The sequence below is a fragment of the Corticium candelabrum genome, chromosome 5 (genome assembly GCF_963422355.1).
Source record: "Corticium candelabrum chromosome 5, ooCorCand1.1, whole genome shotgun sequence".
Classification (NCBI taxonomy): domain Eukaryota; kingdom Metazoa; phylum Porifera; class Homoscleromorpha; order Homosclerophorida; family Plakinidae; genus Corticium; species Corticium candelabrum.
The window spans coordinates 4,028,643-4,040,525 of NC_085089.1; the positions used below are offsets into that span (position 1 = coordinate 4,028,643).

The 11,883-nt window shown below is 38.4% G+C and overlaps 1 protein-coding gene across 2 annotated transcripts in view; it reads right to left on the bottom strand.

Moving 5' to 3' along the window:
• Positions 1 to 2,639: 2,639 nt before the first annotated feature.
• Positions 2,640 to 11,883, bottom strand: part of LOC134179993 (RNA-binding protein 34-like) — an 11,573-nt gene continuing 2,329 nt past the window's right edge. For both annotated transcript variants that reach the window (XM_062647043.1, XM_062647044.1), the window contains 9 exons: positions 11,568 to 11,694; positions 11,442 to 11,501; positions 11,344 to 11,387; positions 7,847 to 7,930; positions 7,717 to 7,774; positions 7,612 to 7,654; positions 7,435 to 7,553; positions 7,235 to 7,345; positions 2,640 to 2,961 (listed from right to left, as the gene is read on the bottom strand). In XM_062647043.1, coding sequence (XP_062503027.1) covers positions 2,839 to 2,961; positions 7,235 to 7,345; positions 7,435 to 7,553; positions 7,612 to 7,654; positions 7,717 to 7,774; positions 7,847 to 7,930; positions 11,344 to 11,387; positions 11,442 to 11,501; positions 11,568 to 11,694 — 769 coding nt within the window. In that variant the 3' untranslated portion in view covers positions 2,640 to 2,838. The remainder of the gene's footprint in view (positions 2,962 to 7,234; positions 7,346 to 7,434; positions 7,554 to 7,611; positions 7,655 to 7,716; positions 7,775 to 7,846; positions 7,931 to 11,343; positions 11,388 to 11,441; positions 11,502 to 11,567; positions 11,695 to 11,883) is intronic.

The following is an 11,883-nucleotide window of genomic DNA, read 5'->3' on the forward strand; positions in this document are numbered from 1 at the left end:
CTAGAAAGCTCACTGGCCCGTTCTCCGCACAGGCACATTAGATTGTCAGTTGTTAGTTATGTATCGTTGTATGCATTCATGAAGTATATCTCATTCACAGAATTAGCAGCCGCGGACAGAATTCTCATAAAGTTAATTAATGTATAACGTTCTATGTAAATTTATGTTGTTGCATGATTAACCCGTGACAATTTATCATTAGGTAGATCTCGTTCTCATGCATTTTGACTCCGTCTGAAGAATTAGCAGCCAGACAGAATTTTCATGAAGAATTTCGTTCAGACTTATAAATCCCGTTCAATGATATCCCGTTCTGAGATCGATTATCTCAAAGGAGAATATACGCCGTTACAGATCCCGTTCTTTGCCCGGGCTGATTGCATTATTGATTGCTAGTTAATATCCTGTCGTCAGTTTGAAACTCGTTAGTGTGACCTGTTTCCATTCTTCGTCGGGCTGATTCTGCCATTACATACAGATCCCGTTCTTTGGCCCGAGCTGATTCGATTATTGATTGTTAGTTAATATCCCGTTGAAGACAAATGACATGTATCCGAGTGTCTGCAGTGAGTGAGTGAGTGAGTGAGTGAGTGAGTGAGTGAGTGAGTGAGTGAGTGAGTGAGTTCAGAACCATATATCCAGGCAGCAAAATCTTAGAAGTCACGTGCAGTTACTTGCTCTCGCGTACACGGATGAATTCGAATGTTGATCTTCGAGCGTTTTCGGTAGAAATCGACACTCTCCCCGTGTAGCATTCGCCGCTTGAAATGCTTAGGTCGTATTCGGTGCAAATGCAATGAGAATTTGGAGAGGAACGCAAGCTTGTACATGCATGCAGTCGGCGAGAAATTCTACGCGGGGCTGAACCCCTCGAGAAGAGACCCGTGCCTCCGAAGAGATCCTGCCACGTCACTGTCGGCTCATTCAGCTTCGGCGTGCGCGAGCCAAATTTGGCGGAGATCAGACTCGCCGTCTTGGAGAAACGATTTTACATACGAATATGCACACACAGACACCACTCCTTTTAGATATAGAGAGAATATCTCACAATCCCGTTCTCCGCACGGGCAGATTAGATTATTAGTTTTTAGTTAATTAACTTGTCGTTGTATGCGTTCATGAAGTATATCTCATATTGTTTCATTCACAGAATTAGCAATCACAGACAGAATTCTCATAAAGTTAATTAATTTTACGTTGCATGGAAATTTATGTTGTTGCATGAGTATCCCGTTCTGACCATTTATCATTAAGAATATCTCGTTCATATGCATTTTTATTCCGTTCTGAAAATTGATTAGTAACCGGACAGAATTCTCATGAATTTCGTTCATAAATCCCGTTCAATGATACCCCGTCCTGAGATCGACTATCTCAAAGTAGAAAACATGCTGCTACAGATCCCGTTCTTTGCCCGGGCTGATTACATTATTGATTGTTAGCTAATATCCCGTTGAAGACAAATAAATTTTAAAGACCCGGATACATGTAAAATATCTTACCTTTTCGACGTCTCAGCACTATACAACACTCTCTGTGCGTACGGGCTGATGTCAGAAACGGACAGTTTAAATTCGGTAGACATCTGGTAAGCCGTTCCAGAGAAATTCGCGCGCGAGTGGAGACGGGTTCGATCGGTCTAAACACGTCACCGATCACAATATGGAATCAAAACAATGTTAACAGCAAGCCAAAAGGTCAAGATCAACCCAGTACTAAAAATATATCCACAAGCACATCATCAGGATTCTCTCAAGATAATAACAGTGAATGAGAAAACATCACCGAGACTGCACCAATGTGTCACAGCATGTCTCACGAGATACCACCGTCTATAGCAGTTACAGAAGAGAGACAAACCATCTCCGCGAAAACTGAAAACTACCTTCACATTACAGACAATCCTAAAGGGGGAGGAGTGTGGTATTGATAATGACGCATGGTCACTATCTAGGAATGGCTGGGGTGTCAATACATAAACTGGTTTACGCACCATTTCTATCTTGGCTCAGAAGCACTACTTCAAAAAACGAATAGCATTACTGAAGTCTCCTGCTTTCTTCTCTATGTGTGCCAAGTTTCAACGGCTAAAACAGTTTTGTTTATTTAAATGTATTTGCAATATACTGCAATTTCGTCTGACTGACTAACGCACTTTCTTCAGACGGGTTTTCTCATTCTGCACGCTTTCTCTGACTGAACAGGTTACGTTTCTTTGTTGCAAACTATCCTGGGAAGAAGCGCTTTTCTTCGTTTTGCGATTGGTTCGAAATACAGCTACCACAATTTTGTGTGAGCAGTGCTGTGTAAGTCGCCCGTTTTTTTGGAAGCACCACTGCGCGAGAGGTACGTTTATCTACGAAATGCGCTCAGCTATGGCGTGTACAAACTGTCCATGACGGTAAACTTAACTGAATGGAAGTGACGAAAGTACACTTCATATGCTCTCAAAAGATGTAGGTTAGAGTTTGGTATGGTGACATCTGACGGCTTGCGAAATTAGATCTAGCAGCATAGCTAGAAGATTGCCCCTGTGAGTAGTAAGTGCACCAACCATACATTATTGGTAAGTGTTAAGCACCATTCATCAAGGGCCTGGCCATGCAGTCAAGGACCAAATAGAGCATAGTTTTCCTGCGTCATGCTTAATCAATACTTCATTCTAGGAAATTCACACTCCAGTACAGAAACCATGCAACTTGCACGTTTAGCCTTTTTCAATGAACAATACTTGCCATGCAAATGTATCCATATACTGTATGACTTCAGTTACCTCCATTTGTGACTGTTCCTTGTATGCCAGCTAATTCTTGCATTGGCGGATCCCACAGCAGTCAACTAAAACGCTTGAGTCTTCTTCTTATTGCGCATCATTGCTAATCGTCTGGAAGATTTCAAATCAGTTTTAGCTTTGGTTGACAACTTGTTCATCCTCTTCAATGATTCTTGATGGACATATTTCTAAAACGAAAGGCAACAGTCATATTGCACACTCCATGTACAGCAGTTCTCACAAACCCAGGATACACGGCCACAGCTACCTACCCTAACAACAAACCCATACCCGTATATAAATGAAGCGGGATTAACTTTGTGTGCGTCTGGAATTCACGGAGACACTCGAAAGGACGGGTGAAGATATCATAAGACCACAAGTCAAGATTCCTAGAATATTCTAAATATTCTAAGGTACACATCAGACAGTGTACCATCAATCATTAGTCTAGTTACTGCAGTACATCTATCAGAACTGCTCAGTGTCAACCAGACCTTGTCAGTCCAATAGATGTCACCGATTATATCATACAACTGTCACACAACAAATAAGAAGAAAGCTGTTACAAAATTGTAATTACGAGAAAGCAATTTCTAGTAGTGTCATAATTTGTGAGTCAAATATATCATATCATATCATTTGATTTGATCATCAGGTTGAATTAAGCTAACACTAGAGAATACATTACAGCAGTGTCAATTAAAGCTTCGCTTAATTTTAAATTTTCATGCTTTTCAGAATTACCAGACATATGATTAACTAATTAGAGTCGACTTTAACACAGTGCAGCGTACAAAATTATAGCTTCAGCTACAACAGATTAGTAACATCTATAGTTTGGTCCAAACAGGATACAAATGACTTCAACTATATGATCAGATGATAGTCCAATTCCACAAGTCACAGCTTTACAATTCTATAGTTATGAACAACCATTTCCCATATGACTGTTAAGACGCTATTCTGATTCATTAGTACTATTGTGAATGATTAATTATGAACATCTTGCTAGTTGAATGCCTAGTATTGTGTCACAAAGTCACCTTGAAAACTTAAATTATTAAAAGGATCAACAAGCATTATTTTTCTAGAGAAAATAAAACTACGTTGTAGTCTAGAAAATGCTGCAAAAATGTGCTGCCAAACTTTAATGCTACATGGCCACTCACATCAGCATCTCAAAAGAAGTGAGTGCCAAGTGTGCTCAAGCCTGGATCTCCACTACATATGGAACAAAAGTTAAATTATGAAACCCGAAACAACAAATGTTGACCCCTGCATTTACTTTCCAACAAACAGAAAACAAGGCAGATGCTAGCTATTATTGCAAACACAGCAATAGAACAACTGGCAAGAGAAGGTTATTGTAATCTAAATCAATTATTTATATCAAAACTTGAGCAATCTGCAAATTTACAGATTAATACTTATTTGAACTTAGCACATCCATGCTATATGCTATATGGTATGCGAAACTTGATAAAACAGTACAGTCATTCCTATATATATATATATATATATATAAGTACATGTTGAAAATAATCCATTTGAGACGGTGCTTTTATCTTTGTAAGTAAACAGCTATGTAATAATAATTACTTAAAACTATAACACGTTTTAAAACATACAAACCCATCACATTCTAACAAGCACTGGATAAGGATAGCAATAAATGGTATACATTGTCAACCGTTTTCAAAGTTTAGTGCAGTTACTATTTCAAGGCATTTATGCATTCAATGAAATAAATAACAGCTAAATTTCTTGTGGTAATTTCATGAACTTTACTTCTTTTATAAATCCTAGATCTGCTTCTGGGTGGGTATTATTATTTGTGCAAGTGTTGAAGATTGATAAACACAAGCTTGATCTTTGTTGTATCTATTCATAATCTTCATAGGCATAAAAAGTTTTCAAGGTTTGGGGACTAAACATGTATTAGTTATAGCAGATGAGAGTAATGAGCGAGGTAAGACAACTATTGAGGGGTCATCGCCTCTTGGCCCACATGGATCTTGAGCGTATGAAATTATGCAATAACCGCCTCTGTCTGAACAGCTCCCAGTGCAGTCATTCAGGCAAAACATAGCTTAAATTCCCACAAGCAGACTAAGCACCTGAGGTGTCTTTATGGACATTTACAGTATTCCAAAAAAAGGATAAGCTTGCAAAAGGATGGCGTGCAAACCTATTTTGATATCAAAAGAAATGAGATAACAATAATGGTACAAGAAACCACATATCACTGATACTGCATGTTCTCAACAGAGATAAATCAACAAACTGAAGATCACCCTCAACTGCTCAACACGGATGTAATTCTCACTGATTCTTGTTGTTTTAGTATAGCAAGTAGATGTTACTCACATCAGATATAAAAATGCATTATTTCTATAATTTGATCACAACTTCCACTAGATAATACTCATCTAGTCTAAACTAAAAAAATTTAAGACCTAGATCATTACATGCAAAATGCATTACCCATAAATAGCTGTTTTGTTAAACTAAACATTACCAATTATATTTTAGCCATCAAAAAATAAATCTAATCAGAAAGAACATACTGTGTTGAAGTTTACTTGCACACATAACTGTAATCCAGTGGCAGTTGCATATAGCACTTACTATCATACAGTTTTCAGGTTCAGGCACTACCTAGTCATGAGCTCCATTAACTATCAATGACCCAAGCTTTATGCTGCCTAGGAAACTTCAGACTTCACAGTTATCAGTTCAAATTTACTCATAACCGACTTTTCAGGGGTTGTTTTAGACCACATGACTTTGTGGACGTTTCCTTAACACTTTTTGAAACACCACAAGACTGTCATGATAAAATCAGAAGATTAACATCCTCTGCTGTATATAGTACATTACAATAAAGAGTCTTCTGAGACTGCAAGATAATGGTTAAGTGTTGTCTAGTAGTCATCATCTAGTAAATGGAGCCACAAAATTACTGTCGGTATAAAAGACTGCTGGGCTTATGACACAAGACAAGTCAAAATAGTACTGGAAAGAATGCTATTATAATTCATGAATCAGTAAGCAATAGCAACCCATATTAAAGACTACTGTTTTTGAACTTGGTTAAAGCCATGTACAACTACATATAGTATTCACATCTAGCTATCAATCTGAATGATAAAGAACGTGAGAGAGCCTCTTAGGCCTTGTCTTTTCCAGTTGTTCTCCTCAAATCTGCAAATAGTCCATCTTCTCAAACCTTCAAAAAGCCAACTTGCTACCGTAGGTTCTTATTTATCAACAAATCAGTGCAAATGCACAATCAAGGTGATACAAAGAGCAAAAGTCCTCACAATAATGGGTACAATCAAAAGTATTGCATGATCCTGGAGGTGCACTAGCTGTAACTACTCAGAACTCCAAATATATGTAACTATATATAACACAACTGGTCAACTGCTTGCTTTAGTAAATCACCTTCCATGAATGCTCATAGATCAATGTGTCATTCAAACTCAGAATGTGTGTATGTGCCTAAGGAAGAAGAACTGGTATTGCTGCAACTACAATGTCCAATACCCTTGTTCACCTCAACAGACTCAAGAACATGCCATTGGATTGTACCTGGCAATAAATGCCAAAAACTTCAGATACAGCAAAATCAAAGATTGAACATAGACTTACAGCTCACAGCTAGAATATCCACACTAATGCTCCCAAATGAAGACAGCAATGACCTCTTGCAATCACAAATTCAGCACAAACTAGCAAGAGAAATTTAGTTTCTCCAAAAGCCAGACTACTATGTTATTTAAGCAAGCTAAAGCTGCTCAAGATGGCCATCACAGGATACAATGACTTATCTGTGAACATGTTGCATGTTTTCAATCTACTAAGTAAGAGAAACTTGACAAGTGTGCTATGTGAGAAACAGAGTCAATGTAAGGTTTTCTTTACTGGGCAAGAAGCACGGTATTTAACTGTCTTTTGTGTCTCCACAAATTAGAGCATGTAACAACCTACAATTATTGCAATTTGTTGAGAGATATTTGAAGTGCATTTGTGCATTATCACAAGTGACCATAAATTGTAAATTTCAGCTTATCTTCCCTTTCTGCCTATGGTCAGCATGTCAATGCTTCCAAAACAAGACCCGAATTGACTTTAATAATTAACAAGAATACAGCTCTAGATATGAGCATCAAGTGTCTCTAAATCTACGTCAATATGTTAGCTACACTGTTACCTTTAAATCAATTTTGACACTGGCATGATACAAATTTAACTAGTATAAACACAAAAAAGTTGCTCCATAACTACAACTTGTATTGGCCTTGCACAATTGGTTTTATACTAAAGTTGTGCAATTATAACTACTGTCAAATGCTGTAGTACTGCATAAAATGATGTTATATATACAAAAGCTAATTCATGCGATTAGAGCTAGCGACTACAAAGTGGACTTAATAAAGCATATAACAGATTTGCCTTTTTTCCCTGTTTGCGTTTTCTAGTATCAGTAGCCTTGAATACTCTAATTGCTCGTCCTTTAAACTCTGATCCATGTAGTTTCAGAGCCAAACTTGCAGCTCCTTTGTCCTGCAATAGAGTAAACAATGAAATGACTTTCTACTAGCTAGAACTGCTCTAAAGTCTAAGCAGCCACCTATCAGCAGTTGCTGTACTACCTCATAGTGAACATAGCCAAATCCTTTGCCAACACCGGTTTTCTTGTCTCGGACCACTCGAATGCTCCTGACATCTCCACATTGGCCAAAAAGTTGTCTCAAAGCCTCTTCATCAACAACTAAGAATCAGAAAATTCCAAGCTATGTAGCATCATTCATGAGTGTTGAGATACCTACCATATGGTAGATTGCCCACAAATACTGATTGTTTATAGTCCCCCTGTCCAATAGAAACATAAAAAATAGTTTTATGCAGTATGCACCAAATTAATGTGAAGTAACTTTCTCTCGATTTGCATGATCAACACGAATATGCCTGTCACCAACAACATCTCCATTACTACAAAGACAAATTCCACATTACATAAATTTCACATCACTACCACAACCAATTTACACTTTATTTACGCACCTATTAAGTGCATCATTGGCTGCTGACTCTTTCTTGAATACAACATACCCACTAACAGATTCCTGATCAGGATGAAACTGCTTCCTAAAATGTAAAAATATTATCATACATAATTACTCATTTGTGTGTGTGCAAGTACACACACACACACACACACACACACACACACACACACACACACACACACACACACACACACACACACACACACACACACACACATGCATGCATGCACATGCACGTGCACACACACACACACACACACACACACACACACACACACACACACGCACACACACATGCCCACATAAACATGGACATCCTCTTCTTCTTTTTTGCTACTCAACAGATGAGATCATGACTTCCGTTCAGCAGCTATTTTGATCTTCTTTTGGTCAGCACATTCATGTGCAAAAATTCCAATTCGAGAACAACATACTCGATTACAGATATTGCAAACATTCTTTCTAGTCAAGTTTTCTTATGTACAGTTGTGACGCATTGATCTCTTTGCTACAATCTTGTCAACTCTAGCTTCTTCGTAACGTTCTAAACCCAATCTCATATTTCTTCCACCTTGAACAGTCACATGCAATTATTTCCCAATTTTTTATGATCGATATCGACATTCTGCAGATTGTGTCTTCAATTGTCTTCAATTTACATCTCAACTTCTGACCGCCAGCTTGGTTGGTGCAATTACAACTGACCATATAATACCTGTCTTGGTAAACACCTCTCATCCATTCTTGCGACAATGACCACCCATTTCAGTCGCTGTTGAGGAAACATGTATTCAATCCCTGTTATTTCAGCTCTTGCAGAACTTCTTTGTTTGCCACACTTTCCGACCAATGAATTCTCAAGATTCGAAACAGACAGAAAAGGTAAAAATTTTCTAAATCCTGAATATTTCTTCTATATATAGCGTCCATATTTGTCCATACAGAAGAGTTGAAAAAACAACTGCCTTGTAAACTTTGATTTTGGTCTATTCCTTGTTGATTCCCTAATCTTGATTGAACTGTGCCATACGCTGTACTAGCTTTTTGCAGACATGCAGCAATGCCCTTATCAACACTAAAACCCTCTGAAAGAACACGGCCAAGGTAAGAGAAAAAGGGTTCCCTCTCTCATTAGTGCTTCACCGTTCACAAAATGTCCTTGCTAGCATTTTTGTACCAGCAACTGGCTAAAACATGCACTCCGTTTTCTTGCAGGGCTCACAAAATAGGTCGTCAAGTCGTCATTTGACAAGTTAAATTTACAACTGACAACTAATGCTCTCGTCTGGATCGTCAAATGACGACTAGAGCAGACCAAGCAGAGCCGTATATACAGAACAAGGCTAGCCTCGGCTCCCAGACCTGTGTAGCGCTGATTCAAAATTGTTTGTACTGCTTTCTCTGTATGCAGGCGAATAACTGTACTGTATTGAAACATGCGCCGCTTTGACGCTCACTGTAACACATTGGAACATCGTCGTACAATGACATGTATGCATTGCCATAGTAACACACCAGCAGCATACGTTGACAAATTGCACATATCCCGATAATGAAACTAGGGAGTGCAAGAGCCATCTCAGGATTCCGACAGGGAAAAGCATGAAGTTTGTGACCAGGAAGCACGTGGGGAAGTGGAGACAATGGTGATCGTGTAAGTCAAAATAGGTAGATATGATTTTAGTAGTAAGAAACAGACAACTTCCCCAATGTGATTTGTGGAAGTCTGGTTGAAGCCCTGCCTTGTTTTGACAAAGGGAGGTGGTATGTGTTTAATCACTAATTCAATGAGCTATCACTATTGTCTTCCTTGCCTCAGCAGTAATGTGTTGGATACATGTTGCACGCCATTGTGGGAATACTGCACTGTATGCTTGCACTGCACTGAATTTTAGAAGACTGTACAAAATGACGGGATACCACTAAACACCACGATTGACATCAACATGACATCCTAGAATAAAAATTTTGACAACATAAAATTCTTGGAAACTCATCAAATGATGACAACTAGTTGGATCGATTTTTGAGCCCTGCGAGACTTAATATGTATTTGCAATTCAAAATTGGCAGCTGCTTTTGCAAAAAATGCATAATTATTTGCATATCATCTGCAGAATCTCCAACGGAGAGCACAGTCATCCGCAAAGATCTGATCTGTCAATTTTGTAGTTACAGTTTTATATTTTGTCAGAAATCTATGAAGATTGAATAAACCACCATCCATACGATATTGAATTGAGACTCCTCTACTGTCAGCTCCACAATTTACTTCATTTAGCATTGCAGCAAGCAATAGAGCAAGCAGAGTAGGTGCTAACATGCAGCACTGCTTTACTCCTACAGCAAAGCTTTCTGATTTCTCACCTTCAGATATGACTTTTGCATTCATTCCTTCATGTAAATGTCTCACTAAATTTACAAATTTGGGTGGGCAGCCCAATTTGTCAAGATTTTCCACATTTCCTCTCGATTAACTGAATCAAAAGCCTTGGTCAAGGCGATAAAGATCATGTACAATGGTTTATGTTGTTCCTTGCATTTTCTTGTAACTGTCTCAGGGTTAAACACTGTCTGTGGTGCTTCTTCCTTTGCAAAAGCCACATTGGGACTCAGAGTCTCTTCTGCTATTGAGTCTACCAGCCTATTCAAGAGAATTCTTGCTAAGACTTTATCAGCAGTAGACAATAATGACATTCCACGCCAGTTTCCACAGTCACTTCTGTCACCCTTTCTCTTGTGATTTTATTCACACACTAAACTAAAATAACTAAACGTTAGAAGCTGCCAGCTAATGGTCACGCTCCCAGCTAACAGCTGGACTCCTGTGCGCTATTCAGGAAAACTCTGGGACTGTGCTAGCAATCTCCTAGAGCAGGGCCAGGTACTCACAAGAGCACCGCCTTGTGAAGTCACTAGTGGTGTGAGCACCCAAAGTCTCAAGTGGACCCCAGTGGCTGATTTTATGACATAGATGATGGCTGCTTAGTCCACCAGTCAAAGCTCAACTACTCATTTATGCTCCTGAGTCAAGAGAAGCAATTGTGTGTAAGTTTCTTGCTTTAGGAAATTATGCCATAGCTCGCCATCACCGTGACTTGGCAACTCTGCAAAGTCCCGAATGTACACATTCTATTATAACTCTATGAGCAACTGAGCTATACTAGCACCACACATTCTATTATAACTCTCTAAACAACTGAGCAATAGCACCACTCTCTCTCTCTCTCTCTCACACACACACACACACACACACACACACACACACAACACACACTCACACACACACACACACACACACACACACACACACACACACACACAACATTCTAATTGCATTAGTTTTACATCACAGCCTGCTGTTAGTTTTTAAACTAAAAGTTTAGGCATGTTTCACACAAATTAACAAATGAGATTATCTTTGCGCAGAAAAATGAGAAGGAATTGGAAGATTAATAAAATTCAAAAATATGCTTAGAAGTGTACACTAACCTGATCATTGACGCTCGTTTCGTAAGTTTTGGATTGTAGGCAATCTATGGTGAAACTGAACATAATAAATAACAAGACATCATAAAAACACTGCTCACTGCTCCACGAAGTCGAGTAGCTTCAATACTGCCATACTTGCAAAACAACTTTTTTAGTGTCTAAAAGACAGCTGCCAGATAAAATTATAACACAAGTCAATATAAATGTATTGTGTCTCATCTAACTCGTCGTGTTGTTGCTACAGGAAGATTGCCAACAAAAACAGTTCTTTTGTCTCTTTCAGTATGTTTGGTTTTCTGATGTGCTGTACAATAAGATCTTGATGTGAAACTTTTTGAGTCTTCTCTGTCACTTTTACAAACAGATATTTATAGTCATAAAAAGTCATAACAACTGTTTTATAGCATTTGCCAAACACATCTAAACTTTTAAGTATCATTAATTAACAAAACAAAAATACACGTTGCTAGTCAAAATAAGGGCATCTGTGGTAAGTGCAAGCTTTAGTTCATATTGTTAGCAGTTGTTTCTATTCTTTGG